Source organism: Gallinula chloropus, assembly GCF_964237585.1.
Source record: "Gallinula chloropus genome assembly, chromosome: 13".
NCBI lineage: Eukaryota > Metazoa > Chordata > Aves > Gruiformes > Rallidae > Gallinula > Gallinula chloropus.
This window is the reverse complement of record NC_140098.1, coordinates 7,113,474-7,140,891: the sequence shown is the minus strand read 5'-3', so window position 1 is coordinate 7,140,891 and position 27,418 is coordinate 7,113,474. Positions and strand designations below refer to the sequence as shown.

Genomic DNA, 27,418 nt, shown 5'->3' with positions numbered 1-27,418 from the left:
AACCATAATCTTAAAAAAGAATTTTCTGCTGACTTTGCTGCACTCCTCACCTGCAGACATTTTGCTGTGCAAAGGAAAACCAACAATCTCCTGTTAACAGCAGCATTGTCACTGTCACTTTCCTGCTCCTGAGGTAAATAACCAAGCATTTTGTAGATACAAACAGCTTTTTCATGCTGATGCAAACTTTCCAGTCCAAGAGCTGTATTTTGAAGGATTTTTGGAGTCGAAATGAGTATTTCCAGCTGCTTTATTTCTTTGTAAGTAGATTTTACGAGAAACGCAGCACTGCGGTTAGTTTACATTCTGCTATTGATGTTTGTAGGTGGGAATGCCAGGAAGATGAACATACTGACGTTAAAACAGGAGATTTGCGAGCGTTACAACTTCCAGAGGCGTGACTTAAACCACCAGGCTCCCGAAGAGAATGCACGGCAAGCCAGAGCCTTGTTCTGCTTCGGAACTGAGATAAGACCAGAAAAATAGTACGTAACACTTCCTGACTGCGGGCACGCTTCAGCGTGACCTCATCCCGCTCCTTGGTGCTGCTCGCGGGGCACGAAGAGCTGCGAGGCCGGTAACGGAGCAGCCCCGTCACTCACCGCCCCGAATTAAAGACAAACCCGAGAAGCAACCGGGTTTCGCGCCGGGTACGCCCGAGAGGGGCGAGCCCGCCGGCGCCCGCTCTGTTTTTCCCCCGGCCCGGGGGCCGGGCCCGCCAGGAGCCGCTCCCGTGCCTTGCGCGGCCCCGCAGCGCGCAGCCAACCCGGCGGCGGAGCCGGCGCCTCGCGTACACGCCCCGCCCCGGCTCCACCGTCGCTGCGGTGGGCAGGACTTCTGCGGCGGCGCGGGGGAGCGGCTCCTTTGTCGGAGGGCAGCGCCGGGGGCGGGCGCTGGGAGCGGGCCGGGCCCGCCAAGGCTGTCCTCCTGCCGGCCGCGCGTTCTCGGCCGGCGCCGAGCTTCTGCTCTCTCCTCCCGCCCTCCTGGTCGCTGTGGGGCGGGGCGGCCGGCCGGCAGCAACAGCAGCAGCGAGCATGTCCTCGAGCAGGGCCAAGAAAGTGAAGATGGCCACCAAGTCCTGCCCGGAGTGCGACCAGCAGGTGAGATGTCTGCCGTCTCCGCTCCCCGGGAGACCCGGTGCCGCCGGGGCGGGGGTGTTAGTGGCCGTGGGGTTTAGAGCGGCGCCCCCGCGAGCGGGAGGAGCGCTGACCCCGCTGGCTCTGCCCATGCCGGGACAGGGCGCGGAGCCCGCAGCACCGGCCGGCGACCGGAGCCGGTCGGCCCCCGCGGGCCGGTGGGGTGCCCCGCTCCGGAGGCGGGTGGTCTGTCCGGCCGCCTCAGCAAGGACAGGTGCTTCCTGCTCCTGGAGCTCTGGGGCGCGGGAAGGGTAGGAACGGGGGGCGGCATCGGGGCAGGTGGGCTTCGGCTTTCCCTGGCCGGCGGCTCGCGGCTGTCGGGGGGCTCCGAGTCCCCTGGCTGCACGACTCGCTCCCCTGGCGCTGGCCGCCGGCAGCCCCTGTCCCTCGCCGGCAGCGCCGCGGGGAGGAGCGCCGCTCCCGACTCGGCTTTGGCTTGTCCTTGTACGGCCCGGTAGGTGTGAGCTGTCCCGCGCTGACCTTTCCCCGAGGCGGGCGGAGTTCAGAGGCCGCTCGCAGCCGCCGTGTACCGTGCCCCGGCCGCCGGGCTGCTGCCCGCGCTAGCACGCACAGCCCTTCCTGTTTCCGCGTCGCTCGGTCGGGCTTCTGCGAACCCCCCGCGGCACCGTGTGCGTTTGCGGTAGCAACGCAAGGAGCTGTCGGCTGCTTGGTTTTGGGGTGTATGTGTGTGTGTAAAAATTAAACCGTCTCCGTGCCGCTGCGAAGCAGTGTTTATGTGAAGTAAAGAGTTGTTGCCTCTGCAGTCTCTGCTCGGAATGTGGATTAATGCCGAGCTCTTCTTGCCAGCGTAGTGTAGTGTGTTACACGATGCGCAGAATTGTTTATGTGCTGGTATTGTTCAGTAACTATGTCATTTATGAAGAATACAGCGGTCTTAGTAAATTACACAATGCAGCTTGCCCTTTGGATGATTAACGTGCCCGAAGCTGGTCGGGGGGGGGGGGGGGGGGGCATTCAGTTGTGTTGTTTTCTCATGGAGTAGTTTAGAAACAGCAGCACTGGGACTGTGGTGTCAGTCAGTGCCTGTTACATGTAGTCCAAACGTGTACCTGAACTGTTGTTTATGGGTACAAAATGGAGTTACCTGCACTCGAACGCTAGCCGCTGATTTGCTCTGTTGCTGTATCATGAGCTTGTCTTCGTTAACGCTCGTTACTGGTGATGCAGTTTAGTATGAGAAGCGGCCCGTCGGTCAGAGCAGCGCCGAACAATAGCAGCGCTGCGGAACGCCGCTGCTGTGGGGCTCGGCCTGGGGGAGAGGCCTGCTCGTGTCATCGTGGGGAGCGTCTCTGTGTGTGATCCTGGAACTGGGCTGGTACCTGCAGCTAATAAAATAACCTCACATCACTTCTCTTATTAAGAAAGAAAGAAAGTCATCTCAGTTGTCCCGACCCGTGTGGTTTTTACAGTGTTCCTGCTCATCCTGGAGCAGCTGGGAATGTTAAGCTGGTGGGGGGGTGGGTGCATCTTTCCATGTTTTGAGCAATAGATGAACCGCTGCGAATTCTCACATGTTCAACACGTCACTGAAGTGCTATTTCTGAGAAGAAAAAGCGTGTGCCAAGTTCTGGTTATTCAGCGGTGAAAGGAGAAATTAAAAGGAGTGAGCGATTGCATGAGTGGTCTTGGGGTTTGGTTGGGGTTTTTTTTGTTTTTATTTAAAAAAAAGGTGAATGTCAAACCACGGGTAGAGTAAGTGAGCAAACATTGTAGGCTTTTTAAGTTGGTGCTCAGGTTTTCACTTTGTTCTGCTCCTTAGAACTAAAACACATGATATGTATATGTCAGTGTAGGTTTTCCACAGCTCTTCTGTGGCTAACGTGGAATTAATGTGCATGTGTCCTATCCTGGCAAGAGGACTGCTCACGGGACTTTGTTTTCCAGTGCTGAGTGTTTGAGAGAGGGCGAGAAACTAAACCCTTGCCGTACTGCAGTACTCATCAGCCCTTTGCAGAGCGTGGGGAAGTTCTTGTGTGACTAAGTGCCTGCATCCTGTACACAACAATGTTTCTTAAATTCTTCCATAAACAAGGGCTTTGCATTTGTTTCTGATTTCTTCACTAGAAGTGGCATGCATGGAAATATTTAGACAGCCACAAATATTGGAGTGTAATATTGAGTAACACTTCTTTGGCTTTTAAACATTTTCTTGTTCTACTTTAGATGATATGTAATTGCCATGTAGACTTTAGAATAAAAAAATAAAGCTTTTTGATGGTATTTTCACAATCAAAGCATGAACCCATTAAACTAGGGAGCTTGAAGTACTGGCAGTCAATCAGAAGAAATAACTTCAGGTGAACAACTTCTTGTGTGAGAAAATATCTTTTTGCGTAGGAAAACATTGAACAGAGTAGAATGGTGTATGTGAAACTACCTTGCTGTAGTAATGTTACATGGTGTTACCAGTGCAGATCTTCAAAGGATAACTGATGTTTTTCAATTAACCCACCTAGTCATCGTGGTGTCATTCCTTCCCCCTGCCCTGCCCCCCAATGACACCCACATCTATGTGCAAAACCTGTAGTATGACAACATTGTTCTGTTAAACATAGTCAAGTTCATTGAAAAATATTGTGTCTGCTCCAATCCCTTTGGCTGGTTTCCCCCATTTTTTTTTTATTAGGCTGAGCCTGGAAAGGTAATTATTAGAGACCCAAGTGTTCAGAAATGGGCTTAAATAGAGCTACTATCTCGCCTAAACAATACAAACTGTCTCCTAGATACTGGAGTTTATGTACTCTTACACTGACGTAGGAACAAGGAGGTAAGCATGCAAGTCTGTCAAATTCTAAGCCTTAGGTTTCAATAAACCTTGATGAGAATTGTTTTTGTTATGTGTCTCCATAAATAGAATGTAAAAGTCTCTAGTTATTTAAAATCTTTATGAAAGCTCTGTCTGTGAGCTGTTCATGAGGTGAAGTACGGTTGTCAAGACTTGCTACAGGAAGAAAACCAATTTGTTTATTCTGAGTAGCAGTTAAGTTCTCCTTTACAAATTCATGTCCTAATTTGACCAGGTTTTCCCTATTTGGTAGAGCACTGGATCTTGGTTCTTCCTCGCGTCGGGCAGAACTGAGCAGGCAGTGATGGTTCTGTACTCCTGTTTGTTTCAGTGGACACTGGCAAACTTGTAGAGACCTGTTTTAAATAATTACATTTGAGTAATTACCTCCTGCTTTTTTCCCCCACTCTCCTGCTTCAACATGACTTGACTTTAATGTGTGTTGTGTTAATCTCTTCCAGATCTTTGCTTAAACTTGTTTTGATTTGTGTTTTCAGTTTGAAACCTAATCAAAGCAATACGGTGTCTTCCTTAGACTTTGAAAGATCTCTAAAGATCTTGGGTTTAAATGAAGGTAACGAGGTTTGTGATTTATCAGCGTTGCTCCTTTTAATTGTTCAGAGTAAGATTTTTGTAGTTTCTCATGGAAGTGTGTGACTCGTCCAGACTCATCTTGTTGTAAATTGTCTTATGGTGGGGAAATGTACTGCTCCTGCCTGCTGAGCTGAGCAGACTTCAGCCTGCAGTCAGTTCTTGACTAGCTGTGGTAGGTTATTTGCATTTTGATTTAACTAGGTCCTTCTGTAACCGCCCGGCCTTGTCTGCAGCCCGGCTGTAGAGCGTGGTACAAATGCATCTGTTTTGCTTCAGGCTCTATTGTGCCTCCTGTTTAAAGCTGCTCTCGAGAGGAGTTGCTTTCAAATGCTTCTGAAAGTGAGTGTATTCAGAACGTACAGATGGCTTTAACTCACGCTTTTCCTGGAAAATTGTTTTCTTTAGTGAATGAAGGAAGCAAAACTGGGAATGTCTGATTTGGCTGGGGATGTTTGAGAGCTCTGAAATTATGTTTTTGTTCTAATTCACCCTTGCTTTAGTGCTCTCCACTTCCCTCCACCCCTTCCTGAGCCTGGGAAGAAGGGTTTGTAGTACAAAGCGGTCACAACAGCTGTACGTTTCAAGCTTGATTTCTAACAACTGCGTGAAGAAAAGACTTGGGTGATACATGACAGAATCTGGTTTCACTTCATTTACATACAGTTTTATAATAGTGCAGCTCATGGTTTGCAGCACAGACTGAATTTGAAGAGGTATCTCTGAGGACAAGGCGCGAGTTATTAGGGTTTTTTCCTTCATTGGGCAGGAACTTTGTCATAGTTTGAAACGACCTAAAATATTTCTCTTTTGTTTCCCAGGTTCCTGTTGCATGTAAATCCTGTCCCTGTGGCTACATATTTATTAGTCGAAAACTCCTGCATGCTAAACGTGCTGAGAGATCACCACCCATCACAGGTAACACACAAGTGGGAAGGAGGGCACAACAGTTCTTTCCCTTCTTACTGGGAGGCAAAAGGATAAGGTATTTTACTTCTCTCTGTAAATTGACTGTTGTCAGTTCACCTTCCCTTGAATTTATGCCTAGTAGACGTTTAATATGTTCATTGCTCTTCAATTTTGAAGGGGGGAAAAGCTGATGTTTTCATTCTTATGTCCTTTGTACTTGTGATGTTGCATTTACTCTCTGTATATCGTAGCTGAGCATATTGGTCACTATGCAAAATAACTCTAGAGATGCCAAAGCCGTGGGATTTTGGAATCCATGCTGATCAAAGCTGGGTTTTCTGAAAGTGAAAATCCTCTTTTTCTGAAGAAGTCATACTGAGTTGTATTTACCAACACGTGAAAAGCATTTTGTATAAAATTGGTCATATGTCTTCTCTAAAGCCAAGTGGGTTTTAAGTCTCTCGGCATGGTTAAATTAAAAAACAGTGGGGTTTTGGGTCTAACTTGCCTGTCTTCATTGTTGATGGGCACAGTGAGTAGTCAGTTGAATACGTGTTCTGGCATGATTAACATTTGCCTTGTGTTCCTCTTCATCACTTTCCTCAGTCACCAGTGGGAATTAGTCAGAACAAGCACCTGTCAGGGAGGATGGTTTTAAAAAATAAAATACTTGATTTATGAGGTCGTCTACTTAAAATTATCTGGCAGGCCTACAAAATGGAAACTGAGAATTGGGTATTTTGTGTTGCTGTTTTGAAGGACACTTGTAGTTTACCGACTTGTAGGAATTATATGCCATTATGATGGGTAACTGAACTTTGACTGTGGAGCAGACTAAGCCGTGTCGGTGGTAGTGTTGGTCTGTTTTCTTTCCCTGTACCCAACTGTTTTAATTGAACGTTGGTAAAGTAGTTGCCAAATGAAGCTGCAGGCTGTAATCTGGTAGAACAAAGCTCTTTTATAATTCACCTTTGTACACAGGAGTTGCACCAGGGGAGGAAGAGCCCCGTGCTGCATGGATGTGCGCTGGGGCTGCTCTGCTGGAAAGCAGCTTTGCAGGAAAGGACCTGGGGTCTTGCTGAACAGCAGGTTGAACATCAGCCAGTAATATACCTTTGCAGCAAAGGCAGATGGTGGTGTTCTGGGCTGCATTAGGCAAAATATTGCCAGTAGATTGAGGTGATCCTTCCTCTTGGTGCTAGTGAGGCCACACCTGCGGTGCTGTGTTGAGTTCTGGGTTCCTCAGTACAAGAGACATGGACATACTGGAGAGACTTCAGCAAAGGTCTATGGAGATGGTGAAGGGACTGGAACATCTCTCTTCTGAGGAGATTTTGAGAGAGCTGGTACTGTTCAGTCTGGAGAAGAGAAGGTTCAAGGGATCTTAGTAATGTATAGAAATACCTGGAGGAAAGGTATAAACAAGATGAAGTCAGGCTCTTTTCAGTAGTGCCTGGACCAGAGGCAACGGGCACAAACTGAAACACAAAAGGTTCCTTCTGGAGGTCAGGAAACACATTTTAACCATGGGTGTGACTGAACACTGACACGTGTTGCCCAGAGATGTGCAGTTGCAATCCATGGAGATACTCGAAGGCCATCTGGGACATGGTCCTGGGCAAACAGTTCTTGGTGACCATGCTCAGGCAACATCAACATTTTTTTTTTATACTAATGAAATGCAGGTTTCAAATAAACATTAGCGATGTTACCCTGCTGCCCAGTTTGTACCCTGTGTCAATACAAGGTTCATGGGACAATTGCAGCAAAAGGAAACCAACTACCCAGGAAGATACAGTGGGAAACCATGTATGTCTGTATTGTGCTCTTAAAAAGTCACTGCAGCTTCTTCTTCTAGAAAGCATTGTTCCAGTATGTTCCACAATACAGCTACTGCGGAATAGTGCTGCTGCCAGTGCTGTGATGACTATACTATTTTCAGTTAGCTCATGAATCTATACTTAACTTGCAAGTAAAATTCAAACTCCTGTAAATACTCTCTTTTTTGTATTTTTTGCCTCTGTGTAGGGCAGCCCTAGCCTTGTTCAGCAGTAAGTACTGTGAGACCTTGTCTGAGGCTACATTTGGTGAGACCTCTCTGCTGAGTAATGTGGCATTTGCTGATGGCATTGTTGATTCAGCATCTTGATTTACGTGAGCAGCAAGAATGATTTCATTGTGGCAAAAGATGATGAAATGCTTTGCTGCTTGCCTATATGATAAGCGTTATTTTTGGCTAGTGGAAACAGCATGAGCTGTCCTGATAGCTGTGACCTGTACAGGGTTTTTTTCTGCCTATTCTGGAAACTGAACTTTTTGTGTACTAGCAAATGTCTCATGCTGCAGAATGCACTCAAAGTAATTAAAGGCTTGATCAAGGTGTGAAATGTTGTTCAGGATCTGACACCTTAATTTCTACATGGCTGTTGTGCAGTGGTTCTGTGAGGTATAGACATCTGACCACTTTTGCTAAGAAAGCAGGTGATCGGGTGGGGTGGGCACTAAGAGTAAGTTAAGAAGAAAGATGAAAACAACCTGTCTCTATTTATTTGTACAGAAAACAAGAGTGAAGCCAAAAGAAGACGGACAGAGAGAGTTAAACGAGAGAAGATAAATTCTTCAGTAAATAAAGACTTAGAAAACCGAAAGAGATCCAGATCTAACAGCCATTCAGATCATAGCAGACGAGGAAGAGGAAGACCTAAGAGTGCCTCAGCCAAAAAGCATGAGGAAGAAAGAGGTATGAGAACTGAAGAAATTTGTTCATTGGATTTTTTTTTTTGTATGAAGATTTTCTTTATCCATAAACCTTTATACCATTCAAAACACTTAAGTAACTAGACCAGTTAAGCCAATATCTGCTATCTTAATCTGGGGGACTGTTTCACATCTGTAGAAACCTCCGGTTTTATGTTTCAGTGTCTGAATGGAACTAGCTACAAGAACTAAGTCTGTATTTTTAGCCACTGGATCAAGTTTCAATGTGTAGGCTGATAGTTGTTTGTCTATATTGCTTAGTATTTGGTTTGGTTTTATTGTTTGGTTGGGTTTTTTTTGAGGTACCACTGCTCTGTTTCACAAGGACAAACAACATAATGATGCCTGTTATCAGAGAACGAGTAGAATGATTGGATGGCTTTAAAAGTTCGTTAAAACCTTTTGGAGGGCCAAAGTAAAAAGGCATCTTGAGTCACTGCTATGACCTGAATTTTTGTCTGTGTTTCTACAGAATAATACTCCAGAGGAAAGAATGCCTCCTTGCTATAAGACAGATAGGAGAGGAAAAACAAGACTTCATATAAATACCCAGAAGTTCTTGTTCTTAAAACTACTTAAGCCATCAAGCATAGCTCGTGTCATAACTCAGAAATGCAATTTTTTTTCCCATTTATTCGTTAATAAAAATGGGTGTGAATCTATATTGCAAAGTGAGTGCCTTTAATTTAGGATTTTTCAAAACCAATTTTGTTGTCCCTGCTGTTTAATGTAAATCTGTGCTTGAAGTTTCTTCCCTATAAAAACAAAGTATAAATTGGGATTTTGTTGTGTTAGTGCTTTGGCTGTGGAAAGAGGAGATGGAATTTGATTTCTGTGTCTCTGGATAGCAATTACTTTACTGTAATAGGAACACACTGACCTAATCTCTGTTGCATATGACTTCACAGAATACAGACTTGCCCTATTTGTTACTCATCCAAGCTAGAAGCTGTCTAGCACCTGTAAGGTCGTTTCTAGGCATTTTACTGCCAGTCTAGTTCACACATAGGTTCGGTTTGAAAATTCCTGCAAGCTTGTTGGGTTGCCTGTAAAAGTAAATCATCTTTCCTGTTCTGTGAAAAAGGGGTAAGCAGTCTAAGCAGTCAGAAGAAAATATGCATTATTTATGCTATATGCTTGCTTTATAGTTTCTGAAAAGCAAGAATTTGAAAGCGTGAGGGATATTTAGAAACCATGTTTTCTTATCCCAAGCTAGGCAGAATGTTTTTAACTTCTTGCTGAATACTCTGAAATGTGATCATATACTAGTGCTATGAGGTAGAAAGCTAGAAATGTGGTTGCAGTACCATCTTTGCATAAGAGTGTGTGTGTGGTGTGCTGTTCTCTTGGTGCTCGGTGTTGTGCTTTTTAAAAATCGAATCTCACCTGAGAATACAGCCTTCAACTTTCTGTCTTGTCCTACCGTCCCCTTTCCTTGGTGCTATGCCAACTCTCCCTTGGCCTCTTCTGCAGAGCTGGTACAGAGCTTGGGTTCACACCCATTCGTAGTTATCTTTGCTCCTCAGCAGTGCAGCACACCTTATGGGTTGGGAGTCAGTGGGCTTAGGATATTTTCATACTCCTGATTTATTTATGGTCATGTCAGACCATAATGTGCTTGGACCACTGTGGTGATTATGGGGCTGATTTTAAAGAAACACAACAAAATGAAAAACAACAATAACAAAACTGTTACATGTGCCTGGATGGCTATAAAAATAAATTCAGTAGAAAATCCATCAATTTTTAAGTAATTACTATAAAACAAGTTAAGGTTGACTTCTCCATTTTGAAGTGGCTTGTAAAATTTGCCTAACTACTATGTGTGGAGTGATTAGTGGGGAGTTTGAGAAATACTCGTGCTTTACCAAACCTGCTGCCTGATAGTGTTGTGTGCATCAAAGCAACTTTAATTCTTCTATTCCAATTAAGGTGATTTTTGCATGACTTGCATGATTTTTGCTACTCCTTTCATTCATCTGCAGAGTGTTGAAAGTCAGCTCAGGAGTGCAAGACATGAGCTTAGTGTTGGACTTCAAGTGTATTATTTCCTTGCCTACCGTATCTTTCTAGGATATTTTGAGTGTGCATTAATTGCCACTAGAGATGATGCTGTTCCTCTCCCAAAAGACCTGAAAAGAGGCCACTGCTTGCAAAGCTGTTAAATATCTGGTGCCTCTTGGGCTACTGCAGTGCCTAATGCTGTTGTAGGTGGAAAAACAGGAGGACAGAGAACACCTGAATTTATAATAGCATGGAAGAGCAGATAAACTGTCCATCTGAAGAACTTCCAGCTGTGAAAACTTTCTTCCTAATGAATCCCATGACATCTGTAGCTTTGCTTCCTTGCTTGTGCCATGCTCTTTTCATACACAGCATCCTTGTGCCCAGTTGTGTCTGTGCCCTTGACTAGTTCTTTTGCATCTTTCATGACAGATTCATGTTGGAGAAAGGAGCTGAAGGATTCAACTGCAATTAAAAAGAATAGGAGAAGCAAAAAGATATTTTAAAATTACCTATTTTTCCTGTAGACTTAAGAAGGAATGGGAGGGAGGAAAGAGGAAGCTGATGTAGGTTGAGGGGATTTGGCAGAGTGCTGGGACCCAGGGACTATTCCTATCACATGTTTGAGCCATGTGATGACCCTGGAAAATAGGAACTTCTCACTGTAGGCTCAAGCTTGTCAAAATTGTTAATCAGTCAGAAATGCTACAGTATATTTTGAAAATATATTTTCTGGTGGTATATAGATGTTAGTTATTTTTTAAATGTTACTGCATGGGACTGTGCTACACAGCTAGACAGGTTCCCAACCTGCCTTGTTATCTAGATTATATTAAAACAAACAAAACCACCCTCCTATGCTGGAGGAAGTGGTATTGCTTATTCTGTTCCTGAAAGAGGTTACCATTAAGTGAGACTCAGTAAAAATGGCCTGGAACAGTACTAAAGCATACTTGACCAAGGGTGAATCTTTTATAGAGATATATATATACATTTCAGTATCCTGATAATACTTTAGATGAATTTAATTTCTTTACCAAAGTTTTCCAGTAATCTGACTGTATTACTCATATGTTTGCTTGCCCAGTGTGCATGTTTGAAGTAGTTTATTATCTTGGATAGTGACTCTCAGTACTTTGGATTTTGAATCAAGAGATTTAGCATTTTTAATGTCTTACAAGAAAAAAGGTTTTGTGAGTGAGTCTGTAAGACAGTCGTTGGCTAATAATAGAGAAGTGAGTCAAAACTGCTTTCAGATAAGGCTGAAGCGGAAAGCTTTAATACTGCTTGTAGAAACCACGGTATCCTATGAGTAACATGCTAAAATGTCAGGCAGGTGCAAGCTTTTAGCTAGCTGCTGTTGAGAGCTGGATTGTCTTTAAGAGTGCATAAAGCTTGCAGTGATCCCTGGTACTGCTTGAGATCAAGATTTCAATTCAGTAAAACTGAAGTCTCTTGGAACAAGCCAGTACTTTGGGAGGATGGGAGGAAGGGAAATTTGAGAAAGGTTTGGGTTTTTTTTGTTTTGGTAGTTTTTTTGGGAGGGTTTCTTTGTTTTGGGGAGGGTTTTGGTGTTCTTTTTCCTAAGAAGTCTACAATCTGGTAACCAAAAGGGGGGGGGGGGCGGGGGCGGGGGAAGTAGTAGTTTTAATGTTGCTGGGTGCTAATATATTCATGTGGTGGCTGGATTTGGAAGTCTGAAAAAGGGGGAGGGGGTTAGGAATGAAAATAGAAGCTGTTAATGTGGGATGGCTGGTGTGTGCAGCCTGTGTTCAGAGCAGCTTCCAGCAGTGTTAATTTGAAGTGGCGGGAGGGAGGAAGTGGAGCACCCGGGCAGAGAGCGCACACAGAAGCTGATGGGCCTGAAGCTACAGGGTAGGACTCGCAGCAGAACTCAGTTTCTCAGCTTTCGTTTCAAAGTTGAGAATACTGTCTGGTGTAGCCAGGGGACCATCAGAAATCACGTTCCAAATACCCAACGTGCTTTGATTTGTCTTACTTTGCTAAGCAAGCTTCTTCTCAGATTAAAAGCTGATGTGTCTTTGTGTGTCCAGGCTCCTCGTTAGGCAGTTTTGCTTGATGGGGAAGTAAAAGTTGTGTGTGATTTTAGTAGATGGTCTTGTCACTGTGTGTGTCTCTGTTAAATGAGCTCAGTGGTAAAAGATTTCTCAGTTTCTCTCACCAGCTGTTCAACACAAGCACTTGTCTTCACGAGGAAGGCAGTCTGTTGGAGTGGTGTCTGTATTGTAACACGTATAGATTTGGCTTCACATCTCCTTGTCTAAAAATGTTATTAGGAATGTAGGCCCATTGAAGGAATAACCTGGTCAGTAGGTGGAGATGTGTCTTCCTCTCTTCTTTTTGTCTACAAGCCTGGTTGTCTGCTGACAAAGCTGTGTTTTTCTGGTGTTTTTCTTTTTCTTAATGAGTTGTCAGCTACCTGTGGTTAGCTAAACTGGGATATAAATAGTCATGATCTGGAATAAATGACATGTGTGAAATCATACTGTTCTGTGAGCGTTGTCATACACTGTAGTGTAACTGTACTTAAGCATTGCAGTACAGAAGCTTCTGATGGCTTGATACTGTATGTCTGTAGCATTGAAATAAGTCAGTGTCAGCAGAGGGAATTCAGAGGCTTGCTCTTGCTCACTGAGGTGTTAGCATTGGTTTATATCTGCAACAGCATTGAAAGTCTGCAGTGTGTAGAATGTCCAGAAATGTTCACGAAGACAGATCTGGAGCCTGACTTCTGCCACAGTTCTGCTCTTTGGTCTTAGACACTGTAACTAAACTCTTGGGTTTCTGTTATTTAGATGTAAAATAGGGGGACAAATATCATATTTAGTGAGGATATTGTAAAATAACTTTGTTTTCTAGGATGGCAGGTGTTTATGGAAAAGAAAAAAAAATAAACACTTCAGTAAAACGGAGGAACATTTGAGTGCTTATTTGTGTCAGAAACCAATGCAATGTTAATGACTCATTCTTTCTTCATCATTAAAGAACAGAAATTCAGTCATGCTTTTGGATGACTGATTCTGTGACTCTTCTAGCATCTTTGTGTTCCTCCATTCCTTCCTCCTTACTTCCTCCCTGCATAGGAGTTGACTGTCTAACTTCTTTTCAATTCCAGCACTGCATTCCACTTAATTTATTAACAACTATGTGACTTGCATTATCTTTGAATAATGGAAAAAGCTTCTAATAGTGACTTTTTTTTCTTCTACAGAGAAACAAGAAAAAGAAGTTGACATGTATGCTAACCTTTCAGATGAAAAGGCCTTCGTATTTTCAGTGGCCTTGGCGGAAATAAACAGAAAAATTATCAATCAAAGACTTATTCTGTAGCTTGTGAGCCCAATCTGACGCGTTTATATGCAGAATGGCTAGCCTATTGCCAAGGTGTCGTGGACTCTCGGACAGTGTGTTGTCTGCACCGTCAAAGGACCCTAGTGTTTCCTGTTAAAATTCTGCTGCTGTTCTTGGAAATTGAGTTCTGTCTCCACAGTGTTGACGGGATTGTGCTATGAGAAATCAGAAAGCAGATACGGTTTTGCGCCCTGAAGACAAATGCTAGACAAATGCACAGAGAGACTGCACCCATTCCACAGCACTTCTTTTAAATTTGCTGCCAGAAATGCAATATTTTAAGTATTTTCAGAAATAAATGATTTTCCTTTAAAATTATATATTTCAGATTTTTCAGCTATATTGCAGTTTACGTATGTACAGTTCACTTAACTTTTTAATAAATTGGTATTCCAGTATTTTATTGAATTCAGAGTTAAGTACATTTGTGATCCTAGAGGGTGTTGGTTGTAATTCTTCTGGGAATCTGGTATTCATCCTAGGGATGACTTCAGAATTGTATTATTTTCACAGGTTGTGATACAGTTCTGATAGAAAGAAAATTAAAGGAGTTTAATCTTGGGGGTTTGTTCTGCCCGACAACGTGACATTGTTCATGAAGTCTCTCTAGGAAATTGTTCCCTGTTACACAGAGTTGTTTTTAAAAAAAAAAATCACATACACCTTTTTGGGTCAGACTTGTGAAGTTTGGGAGCTAAGTGCTTGTTTTATAATAGCTGTTTGCTAGGTGCCTGCCTTGCCCAGTTGGTAAGTATTTCTCCCATACTCTTTACTGGCCAATCACTTACTGGAGGGGGAGAGAAGCAGGCATCAGCGATGTTGATCTGCAGCTAGCATCTTCCTACTGGTGTTTCCAAAAGACAAGGAGGATACACTAGTTCCTTTTACTCTCATCAGCATTTTTAATCTGTCTTTTAAAAGTGCCATTCTTAGCAGTACTGTCTGTGGACTGTTGACTGTAAATACCAAAGCAGAAGTCTACCTGAGTGTGCAAAAATGAGCTGTCTTGGTAGGAATGGATTTGAGGAAGACAGTCAACACATTTTTTAAGTTATGTAGTGCAATTTAAGCCAAAACTCTTACTATAGTAAATATATGGGGGGTGGTTCTTAGCATGGGGCCAAGGTAGGGGGGTTCAACCCCTTTAAAATCCTGAGGAAGGAGGCAATTGCATTCATGAAGTCTGGCCTACGAGCTTTTTGTCACCTTTCAGTCTCCTGAGGGAAATGCGACTAAACGTGTTTTTCTTCACTATTGCTCATGCTTTACAGTATCACGTTGCTCTATTAGTGAGAATTACCCAGCAAGGTTCTGCTACAGTACTGACCTCTGAGTGGAAGCAGAGATTTTTATTAATAAATCTTAACTATCCAGTACTGACTGTTCATTAGTTACTAGTTAAAGGGATGAGCTATGAGTTTTAAGCCACAAGGAAATGATCAGATGCAAACTTTGTGAGCAGAAGTAGGAGACATGGAAAGTGGGGGTTTTTCTTGTTTTGGTTTTTTTAATTCTTAATTTGTAAGAGTAACTGGGGCCCTTCTTAACAATGGATATGAGAGATGGATGTGGAAATGCACATAAACCACTAATACACATTTGTCTTTATTCCAGTAAATGAAGAATTGTGAAAATGAGACCTACTTCCCTACAGCTTGTAGACTTCTGCTTTCCAGACCTAGCCAATCAGAGATAGCACTAGTAAGAACAGTTGAATAACATGTAAGGATAGAGGATATTTTTGTATGGTAAGTTATTAAAGTCAGAATGACAAAAGGGAAGTTCTAACATTGAAAACCTAAGATATGGTCAGGCTTGTGTTGCTTCTGTTGCTAGAATGAAGTCTGCCATGGTAAGAAGAGACAATGAGAACTGCTGATGTGTCTGTTGGCAGTCTAACCTATCTAAGAAGTGGATACTGTTGATATTTATTTATTTCTGCTCCTATACAAGGAATTAAAGTTACTTGCAGAGGACTGAAGTCAATGTTGTTAGATGTGACAGAATTTAACATACGCTTTTCACACTTAGATTGGTGCCTTCTCTGTAAATACTGAAAAATACATTCATAACTCTCAAAAGTGCCAGACTGTTTTTTCTTCTTCATTGGTGGAGACTCTCTTGACACAGTGGTTGAGTCCTATTTCTGTACTACTTCCCTTTGTGTTCCCCAGGTTGCTGCTATCAGCTTTCCCACCTGTGGTCATGTTGTTTTTCTCCCCCTGCTGACTTCCAGTTCCTCTGACATGAAACTGTGATGGAAGCAGGTAGCCTTGAGAATATCCTAGGGAGAGAGTGATACTTTGTCCATAGATTCTTGTCCAAAGCAAGAGTCCTGGCTTTCTCCTTCTGCCAGCCAGAAACAAACCATTCTTCCCTGTATAGACAGGACAGTTCAGCAACTTCCCTGGAAACTCTGGCTGTGGTATGCAAAGGCATAGATTTCTTGAAACATGCTCAGTGCCTGAACTGGAAAGTGTCTGCATTGTATGAAATGGGCATCAACATGATGGCATCTCAAGAGCAATTTTTGTGTTAGATACGTTCAGTGGAGGAAACCCTGTGGACAATCACTGCAGGTGATAGCTGTGAAATGCACTGGATCTCTGTCTATAAACTAAAACAAAGCCAGGGGTAGCCAGTGACAGCATAAAATTCTATATGCTACAGCTCAGACTTACTTGGAAACTAGGCAGTGTCCAAGAAACAAGAATAAATATGTAGCACTTCAGGGAATTGCTCATGGGGGAAAAGAAAGTGACTCTTTAGTTCCAGTCTAAGATTTTAGGCCCTGCTTGTGAATGTCTTTGTGGGTCGGTCTAACGTGATTTGTTTCACTGTGTTTTGTCGTGTGAGATGTCAAATGGAAAAATAGTGTTTCTGAAAAAAGTAAATTAGGCTGCAGGTTCTTTAATTAACTTGCAAGATCATCAAGTATATCACTGCCACAAAAATACCACTGCAGCTCTGTACTGCCTCTACATGTTGACTTACCTGACTAGAAAAACTCGCTGTGAACTGAATAGTTCTGCAGTGTGCTGGAGAACTGCCTGTTTACAAACCACCTCCTGGCCAGCTCTGCTTTCTGCTACCTCTTTCCTTTTTCTTTTTTTCCCTTGTCTGAAGAACTGTGTTCCCAGCGTTTATAGCTCTGTGTGGTGTCACGTCAGACCATCAGGCAGGTTCACGGTTCCAATTCTGGCTTGAGATTACTCTGCATTTACTCTGTTCTGCTACTAGATGGCAGCCTTATTCTAAAGACAGTTGCTGTCGATGCAGGCATTCCACAGGGGACAGCAGGAAGAGCACAGTGTTCGTCTTGGTGGAAGTACAGAGAAAGATTATTTTTCTTTAGAACATTGGGAACTTAAAATTCTGCTAATGGGTGTTACTGGTTATCTGCACTGAAAGTAGGTGGCTTCATCAGTTGTGTGGGATGTTGGCTCTTCAGCCAGGAAAATTGGTAAAGATGAGTAATTTGTCAAGACCAAAAAAGTCTGAACTTTCAGTTGGCAATTTACTTAGAAATGGTTTAAGGGAACTCTTCTTCACCTCCCTGGGAAGTCCTGTATATGAGAGAGTTTTTTTCCTTTGGTCAAATCTTAGAAATGTCTCTAATTTTCCTGTTGTTTTCATTCTAATTACTGTTACAGTTGGTTAAAAAAGGTTGAAAATGAGGCAATGCATTGAGAAATACTTTACAGATTATCATCACCCCGTGTCTGGGCAGAAAGATTTATAGAGAGGGAGACTGACGTTTGAGGTAACAGCTTCAAATAACAGGCCCTAACGACCTAGTGGTTTCCTAACAACTTAGGTTGGTTTCACTTGGTGCTTTTTCATTTATTTTAATTTTTCCAGTTTGTTTTTTTAAGAGTGAAGCTGTGATTCCAGTAGGCTACTCGCAGCACTGTGTCTGTTCCTTGTATCTTGGACTGTACTGTCAAGGATGCTCAGTGTCTGCTTGCCTAACAGGACATGGTGCTTGACGTTTTGTTCTTGAAGATACTGATAACCTTTAAGGTACTGATAACCTGTGATGAAACAGTGTAACCAGAAAGATGCCTTAAACCACTCTTCAACTGAAGCCTTTTTGAGTTGCTGTTCTCCAGAACGGCTCCTTTGTGTCTGTGAACATGTGAAGGTGTTGCTGGTGTATCTCTGGGTGCATCTTTGTGAGTGGTTTTGATTGGATTTAGGAGTGTGTATTTCAAGCAAGTCTCATGATAGTCTGTACTGCAAACTAATGTTTCTATCATGGAATAGGCTTGGGGAGCAGGAATTAGATTTCTTTTACAAATAATTGACCTTGAAGTTGTCCTTCAACTAGAGGGCGTCCTTCAACATGGAGTCCTGGAGGACCAGGACTACCTGTAGCAGGTGTTGGGTGCTCAGTTCCAATTGTTTCACTTCACAGATTTCTTCTTGTGCCTCTCTTCTTGCTTATTATGAAAATACAGCAAGGCAAATGTTAACAAGCCTAACCAACACTTCCAGGTGAGTGTAAGAACAATTTATGCTTCACAGTATTATCAGTGTTTTATAGGAGGCTTCCTGTTTTTTTAATTCACCATGGATTCTGCTAAATAACTGCTGGCAAATCTATATGTGTCATTTCAAGATGATGTTCTCCCCAGTTACTTGCCTACCATATTTGGAGGTTGCCACTTAGGTCACAGTGATGGTAGGATAACTGTCATGAGCTGTAGAATATTTTTCCCCTCTTCTTTAGGCTGTCACTTCTAAAACTCACTGCTTACAAAATTCGAGCAGTTTGGCTGCCCTGAAGTTACATCTCATTAATCAGGTGTTGTTTTCTGTTGAGATGAAGATGACTGATTTTGTTCTCTTGATCAGACTTTGCAGAAGTACCCAGTGTGATTTCAGTAGATACTGTGAATTCATATGTACTGAAAGTATCTATAAATCAATGTATTGAAGTGTGTTGTTTTTTTCTTCTCTTACTTTAAAAAGGATTGCTCATAGTTGCCAGCTGTTGACTGGGATGTGAAAGCTGAGTAAAAAGCAATACATTGATTAGGACAAAAGCAGTGGAAATGGATAAAGCAGTGTTTTGTTTTCTGGGGTTGGTTTGGTTTTTTACCTCCAGAAGAAAACCTAAACCTGCATTCATTGAAGTTGTTTAATTTCAAGCTCAAAAAACAGTTCTTGTGACTCATGGTGTCATGGTGCAGCATATCCCTCAGGAAAAAGTCAGACACCCCTCCCTCACTTCCCCCCACAACCTGTTTTTCATGGTGGGTTTTTTTAGCTTCATACATAGAAACCGAGCTTCATGTTAGGAAAGCTTGCTTACTGCCTTTGGTCTCCTACTAGACATTCTTTCTCAGTCATAACTTCAGTCTTCAATTTTGTCATAAGGATTAAGAAATAAATGCTATTTTTGTTCTTGGACAGTGGTAAAGACGATAAAATGCTGTTAAGAGCACTGAGTGTTCCAGACAGTAGGAATATGAGCACTGCTAGTCTGACAATTTTCTATGTCTCAGTGGTTTTGCCATGAAGTGAAGAGCTTTTGAATATTTTATTGACAATATCATGCTAATAAAGAAACATCTTTGGATGAGATCGGAGTTCTTTGTTTGGAGAACTTGTGGAGCAGAATGATTGTGTTTGTGTGTCTGGATGCACATGTGATCACATGTAATGCTGAGGTGCATGGTTGGAGTCTGCTGTGTAGGTAGGTGGTCTGAGCCCCAGGTCCTGATCCTCAGCAGAAGCAAACTGGTGTTTCATCAACAGGTCACTCAAGTAGCTGGGTCAGGAGGTAAACCAGGAGTTCTGGTTTTCAGTAAAACGAATGAGTGATACAGAGTTGTAACACTGATGTTTCTGGTGCTGCACAGTAGTCTGTATTTGAAAGCAGTGTGTACTGATGGAGCTCACTCCTTTGGCAAATGAAATAATACTGATGTATTAAAGGACGTTTTTATTTAAGTCAAAGGATACAGTTGATTAACAGCATAGCTAAAGGATCTTTAGATCTAGTGTTGTCATAACATGCATAGAAGCTGTGCTAGTTATTAAATCTACCTTGTGAAACCACACAGAGTGTCTTGAAGGTAGAACAGGTTTTGTCTTGAACACCAGGCACGAGTCAGAGAAAAGGCATGAGCGTAAGGAAGTGTTGAAAAGAGCAGCTGTTACTTTGCATGAGACTGTCAACTGGAGGACTTTGTTAAAACTAGGAAGTCTTGGGGAACCTGGAATGAATGAAGTTAGAAATGCAAGGTGTTGGGTTTGTTTTGGTTACTTTTTTTTTTCTTTTGAATGAAGGAACCTGTGCTATTGTAGAATGAGGTTAAGGTATAATTGCTTTTTACGTGACCTTTCTGAAGTAGTGGAGGATGATGATGCTTCCTATCATACTGAAACAGTAAAAAGTACCTGGTGTTTAAGACAGAGCAATTCCAAAGAATGCAAAACAGTGCAATAACTTTATAAGATACTTAAGGTACTGAAATATAATGAGTCTTGGCCAAGTACTGATTCAGAGCTTGACCCTGTAGTTTTACCTCTTGATTCTCTTTTAAATGTAGTTTCTTCTTTTTAAAACTTAAAAAATAAAATGAAAAATTGTACAAGCAGAATTCCCTACCAAGGTGAGTGGGCAAATTCGTCCTAGGATTTGAAGATGAGCATTTGAATTTACTCTTAGGATTTTTTATTTTTTACAGTGACATCCAGTGAAATGTTTTCAATAAGGTGCTTCCAAAACACACAGCTCCCTTAACTGAATGTATAAAATGATGGAATGTCTTTTTAACACTTACTTAGAGGAGCATTTTGAACGCAGTGCCTCAGAGCAGTGAAAAGGGGCTCCTTTCTCACTTTCCACTCAGCCTCATTTAGATAAACACTAATTAGGCATTCTGAAGAATAGCCTAACTGTCCTGATACGGGGAAGTGTCCTGGAGTGTGTAGGGTTGCTTATGAGTCTGGTCACTTCTTAATGTATTTTTCTTTCATTGTTGTTCATGCCTGTTTTAAAAAGATCTGAGAGTCTCATCCAAAATATTTGGCTTACATTTCTCAGTGCTGACCAAATTATGAACTTGGCAAGTTGGATGGTGTTGCCTACAACATTCACAGTGCTATCTGCTGGCACACAGTTACTTAGCAACAGCGAAGCTCCCATTTACGCACAGCTCATGCGTGTGCATCTAAATGTAGTTCTGGAAAAAAAGAAGGTTAAAGGAGTACAGAGTTTGGAAGAGGAAACAGATACTTTAGCAGTTCATACTGTTCAGCAGTTTTCATTTTGAGACTGATGGCAACAGTGCACAGGAAAATGCATCACTTAAAATATTGTGTCTTTTACGGTCTTTATTAGATGGCTGATTTATTACAAGAACAATGAGCAGAACCCTGCTCCAACCAACTGCAGAATGATCAGAAATAAAAATACAGCAAATGGAAAAGAGCAGTTCTATTTTAAATGCCTAAGTTACAGAGGCATTCCTAGGAAACAGAAGGTTAATTGTTTGAATGTGGGGAATCTGAGAGAGATACAAAAATTATATATAGGTATTTTGAGACTAACAGATGGGTTGAAATTATGTTAGATCGATTATTTCTGAGCTGGTTGTTTGCTTGTCAGTTGACAACTGCTTTCCTCATCTAGCTGTACTATCTTAAGGGGGTTTTGACAATTTGCACTCTATGTTCTACTCAAAAGCACAGTGACTTCAAAGGCCACTGACGGATTGTTATTGTAGGATGATTACATTAATCTCGATTTCTGGGATTTCAGGCACGCAGTTCTCATTGTCAGCCAGCAGTATTGTGGCAGTGGAGCACCCTTATATAGCAAAGGGTTGGAAGGTGGCAGCGGTTCACTCAAGGCATGAAGAGGAGATGGGGACCGGGCTAGGAATGGTGAGGGCAGAAGAAAGAAAATGGAGAATGGTGTAATAATGATAATGAGTGTGTTAAGGCTGTTAGCAGAGACATGGAGATCTTCTGTAGGATAATGGCAGGGAAAGCAATGCATGTGTTTTAGTTTTCTGGAGATCTGAGGAGGAACAATAAGGAAAACATGGGAAAGGTGCCACGTTTGTAGGAAGGATTTTTTTTTTTTACTTAAAAATTAGGTGGCTTGAGAAATTAATTCTGAAAACTGATTGAGATATGTTGTGGAAGATGAACAAGATTTCCCCTACCTCCCTCCTTCTGGAATGGGATTAAGAGTGTTAATACTTGTTTTTCAGAGTTGATTCAAAACGAGGAAACACCTTGTAAAGAAGGTTTTTCGGGGCTAGAATTGACCTAGTTAGTGAACACTGGTTCAAAGGAAAAAGAGTAATCCAGACTGCCAGAATTAAAATACACTTGAAATACCCCTGAATTTCAAACTGAAATGTAAAGGATCCTATAAATCAGATTTCTACATGTATGTTCATTGGACTTCAAACTTTACTGCTGCATTGTGTGCTTTATGGGGCTTACGTGCCAAATCGGTGTTGTCTTCTGGTTAATGGACTATTGAAATGAGAGAGCTTGTAATGACCAGTTAGGCTTTGTGGCTGCCTCAGCGTGGGCAGGAGGGTGTGTGTTAATGCTTTATAAGCAGTACAGTTGATGAACTTCCTGTGTGCGAAGTAGGAGCTTGATTAAAAAAATAAATCTATCATCCAGTGCAAGTTACAGCCTACTCATGCCATCTTCTGGGAAACACTTGATCTGCTCTTCTCACTGCCATGGGCTTTTTTGAGGGCAAATAGAGGAATGGTGTCAATTTCTTTTGGCTTCAGGTTTTTGCACAAGGTTACCTCTTCATATTAAAACCCTAACAGGTTGTTGAACAGTGTGTCTGTGTTACAACAAACGCTTTGCAAAGCAAAGTAAGGCAAAACTAGAAAAAATAATGTTACTTTTTCCTGTTGCTGTTCATTCCTTCACTGGTGGAGACCAGAAGGCTGCAGGCACTGTCTGCCTCAGCATCCCCGAGTTGTTTGTTGCTGCCTGTAGGGCTGACCCACGTAACAAGGCTCTGTGCTGTACAGAAGTAAAAGACTACTACCCCAAAACTGCCTCCCATCCTTACAGCAAAGGCTTGATTCTGTGCTGCTTTGGACCTTTATGACCGTCAAAGCCAGGCTTGCTGTGTAATGCGGCATGCTTTGAATGCAAAATCATCTACCCCTGCTTGCCAGGAGACAAAGGTACTGAGTCACTCTGCCTCTTCATTTGTTTTTAGGGCGATTGTAGCTATTTTGAAGCGTTCACAAGGTATGCAGCCTTTTGTGAATTTACTCAGCTGCAGACTGTATGCCCACCTGCTTTGGCAGCTGGAACAAAAAGCAGAATAATGAAAGAATGAAAATGTGCTGACAGTTGTGTTTGTGCTTTGCAGGCAGGTTTTGTTGCAGTGTATATCTTTGTGGGCTAATGAAGTTAAAGAAAGACTTCAGAAACTTTTTTTTGAAACAAAAGGAGCCTGATAAAGCTGTATCTGTTAGTGGTTTCTTTCTGAAACAATGAAAGCAAAAACTGCAGGTTTAAAAATGGAATATAATTTGAGACTTATAGCCTTGGGGATGAGTCTGTGTAAATGGGATTTAAAAATATAAAATGAATATTCATGAAGGGGGGAGGCTTTCAGACCTGGCCTTTAATACTAATCCATTGTGAGTGGGGCAGCTCTAGAAATGTGCTGATACTGGCACAGAGACAACCAGGAATTGACTGTGCTTAGGAAATGCCTCATCAGTCAAAGTCTTCACAAACTCCTGAATGCTTGCCCTGATCAGATACAGAAGGGGACTTTGACTTTTCTGATAATACTCTTGTGGCTGCTGATTCTGCGTGCATTCCCCCAGAACACTCCTGTATGCAGGCATTCAGGTCTCCTTTCTTGCATGGATGGAAGCGTAATGAAAGGGTAAGTTATCGGTGGTTTGGAAATCCCTTTTGGAAGAGACCTGTGAACTGACAATTAGATGCTTTGGGTGTAGTTATGGTGAGTTAAACTGGGTGGCATCAGTGTTAGTAGCTTCCTGCCCTGATTATTAATGACAATAAGGCTCTAAAATACTTGAATAATTTAGTAACTCTTAAGTGTGCGTGGAAGAACTGTATCAAGGGCTCCTTGTTTATCTTCGGGAAGGAATATACTCTGTATTAACTGCCCCAGTTTCAGCTAAGGAATGTTGTTTAGATTATAAATTCCCTGAAAATGGGAAATGTTTGTGGAACAGTGCACCTCCTAATGCATGAAGGCTGATGCTAGGAGATGAGAGGTCACCTCAAAAATCCAAAGCCTGTTCATTTTGCTCTGCAGTTAGTGCAGGAATTGGCATATCTGTCAGCAGCTGGCTGGGGAAGCTAGTACTAATTAACACTGCCTTTTTCCTTTTCTTGGCCTTTGCTCTGAATGCACTGATTTAGCTGTGGAACACCTCTCTTGGTTTGAAAGAGGAGTTGTATGGCAGATTCAAGGACTTGCTCTAATAGATTAAGCACTAACCTTGATCTTGATTTCATTTGTTCAGTGTTACTTGCATTATTTTTGGGTAAGCTTTGCATTTATTCTGGAAGTGAAGGAGGACTCAGAATACTTATACTCCTAGTGAGCACTTTCCTCCCTTTTCTCTAGCCCTTAGTATTTTAGGCCAAGGCGCCAAATGCTGTGATTCCTTATGTGTAAAATTCATTAGACTTTCTCTCCATACTAAAGCAATGCATTTAATTTTACTAAAGTTTTTGTGAAAAGAAGAGTGTTTCCATGTTGTGGATTGAATGTTTTATAGTTGCTACTGATTTGTTAGTTTTTAATGCCCTTCTGAAAATGCAGTCTGGAGTTGGCATTGTAAATCTAAAATGAAAAGCCCAGGTTTTTTTAATGGAAGCTAAAACGGAGAAAAAGCAATGTCATTGAAGCTCATCATCATAATAATTATATTCTTAGTATTAATTAATGAAAATACTGCAGGAAGGTGTTGCTTTACACTACAGTTCTGTATTTAGATCTGCTAATGGAAGGTCGCAGGCTGAGCATTACTTGTTCCGGACCGCTTGCCAAATTTCCTAAAGGATTCTCTTTGTCATGCAGGCGTTCCCCCGTGGCATGGCACTTACATGCTGTACATGCCTCTGCTGCCACATTAAGTAATAGCATCTCTTTATTAAATCTGGAATAACTTAGAGGTGTATTACAAATACTTTATTTTTCCTCTTCTGTGCCCAGGGATCTCTTGACTTTGCTGTTAGGTCCCATGTCTTTTGAATAGCTGTAGTACTTGTTTGCTTAGGATGTGGAACAGGGGTCTTGAATGCATAGTTGGTTGCATGTTAAAACGTTTAGGGCTGTGTTCAAGAGCTTGATGCCCATGTGGATGGTCTCCTGTGGAGAGAGGCTGGATGGTGTTCCTTGTGCAGCTGCCAGGAATACTGCTCGAGGTGTTGCCACAAAGTCTGCGACAGCCTTATCCTATCCAGGCAAAAGGGATCACAGCAGGCTCACTGCTTGGAAGACACCAGTTTTCCTCTATGCAGAGCTAGCCAATGTGTCTTAAAACTTTGGAGGCAGTTTTGACCTAGGATTTATGGTTTGGTTTTGCCTTTTAAAAGGGGGAATAGTAATAACAGATTCTAAACCTCTGAAAATATTCTGTCAGCTAGGAAGAGTTTGTGTTTTACAGGTGGAAAAGCCAAGGCACAGAGGTCACGTTAGAAATTATGCAGGAGCCTGACAGCTGAGGCTGACCTCACGTTTCTGGAGGCCTCAGTCCAATGTCTCAGGCGGCCTCAGGTTGCCTGTGTCCCTTTACCAGCATGTTAAGACTGCTCTCCTCTTGGTATGGCTATGGGCTGTGATCAAACCATCCTGTACCCCAGGTATGGCTATGGGCTGTGATCAAACCATCCTGTACCCCAGGTATGGCTATGGGCTGTGATCAAACCATCCTGTACCCCAGGTATGGCTATGGGCTGTGATCAAACCATCCTGTACCCCAATAGCCTGAAAAGTACACCCTGCCAGGCAGTAAAAAACTACTTGCAGCACAGCAAGCATGGCCATCTTCTCCCTGGCTTTTGCCCTCTGAGAGTTTCTCGTTCATCATAATTCACTGGCTTTGTCTGTACTCACGTAGGTTTTATTTTGGTTTTTTTAACAGCATATTTGTTATCTTGCATTACAAACCCAAGTGGAAACGAAGCACTTGTTTTTGCTGTGAGAGGTGTAGCCAGATCTGTACTCACACTTCTGGACCTGACGTCTTGTAGACCGTGATGATAAAGGTACAGTATCTTACCTCCACTGCTTGACTGTTTTAGGGGAGACTGCATGTGCACTCACCCTGTGGTAAGACACACATCCATTTGATTTAAAAGGCAAATACATGGCCTGTACTAAGCCCAGGGATGGTCAAAGGCCACTGGTCCATAGAAGGGGGTTGTCCTTTTGTCTGCCCGTGCCTGGTGTGATTCAGTTAATGGTACATAGCTTGCAGTTAGTAGTCAGCAGAATTAAGCTTACTGCAGTTTGTTGGCAGAATGGGAAAGGAAGGCACAGTACAGATGAAAATTGAAAGTATTTTTTTTTCTACTTGTCCAGGATTTACTTTACTACTTAGGTCATTCAGCATCTGGCTATCTGTTGTCTTTGTATGTTTGTACTCAACTGACACAACTTAAGGTAAGAATTCAATTAAAAAAAAGTCTATTTTGCATAGAGCAAAGGAAAAAGAAATTAATTAGTTGAGGACCGAATGCCCAAGGAGGAACACCATTTGGGGCATTAATCTAACTGTAGGTAGAAAAATAAAGATTCTAATTCTAGGGGTTCTCAAATATGCCTACATGGACTTCATCACAATGTACACTTGCGTTAGTGCTGTTGCTTGTCCATAAGGTATTTTACAGACCGCAGTGTGTTGTTCTGTGTGTGTAGCATTGGACTGTAGAAATGGTGTTTGATGGAATAAATAGGTAAGTGCATTCTGATGGACAATGTATATTTGTCCTTTTTTGTCCATTCCTTTGTTACTATGCTTTAGAAATTGGGAATAAAAGAAATGATCATACATAGGCCAGGTTGGATGGGGCTTTGGGCAGCCTTGACTGGTGGAGGGTGTCCCTGCCTGTGCCAATGGGGTGGAGCTAGATGGTCTTTTGAGGTCCCTTCCAACCCAAATAATTCTGTGATTTCATTCTATATATAATAATCATGTTATGTTAAAGCAAATACACTGCAGCAGTAATCAGTGTCACTGAAAAAAAGAACAGCAGTCAGATAAACAACAGTCTTGTCACTGCTTGGCTGAAGGAAACATGCTGTCTTTAAATTACAGCTAAAGCAAAGTTAAATTGGGCAAAAATAAGCTGAGGAACAGAGAAACGCAAAGAAGGGACTCTTCAGTGACTCTAGAGATTTGGCTGTGATCTTCTGTTGTTTCCCTGCCTACCAGTGGCTCTTATCAGTAATTCAGGAAGTGAGCCGCTGGATTGCGGATAGAACTTAGTGCTGCTGATAAGGACGTGAAATGATTGAAATGCCTGGTGTAGAGTTAGATAAGATGAAATGCCGAGTTTATCTCACAAGCAGAATTCTAGCAGGATCCAGGGAGGCTGTGCAGCTTTAGTCAGTAAAAGGCTTCAGGCTACCTGGGTTACCACCATACGAGCCAAACAGGATGGGAACTTTGTACCAAGAGTCTTCCCTGCACAGGTCCCTTCGGTTGAGCATGGGAGGATTCTGTGTTTCTGATTACATCAAGAGATTTACGGTAAGGGACTCCGTAGTGTTTTATTGTGAGCCTGGTGTGAAAGTAACAACTTTCTAGCTGGCACAGTAGTGGTTTCTGTGCCTTTTATTAAG

General features: G+C 42.4%; 1 protein-coding gene across 1 annotated transcript; it reads left to right on the top strand.

The window, feature by feature from the left end:
* Positions 1–998: 998 nt before the first annotated feature.
* LOC311196345 (UPF0547 protein C16orf87) lies at positions 999–13,983 on the top strand. Its single transcript, XM_084269889.1, has 4 exons — positions 999–1,100; positions 5,355–5,451; positions 8,000–8,182; positions 13,436–13,983. Exons 1-4 carry the CDS (start codon positions 1,035–1,037, stop codon positions 13,552–13,554), a joined length of 465 nt encoding a protein of 154 aa, XP_084126015.1. The 5' UTR covers positions 999–1,034; the 3' UTR covers positions 13,555–13,983.
* The last annotated feature ends 13,435 nt before the right edge of the window (positions 13,984–27,418 follow it).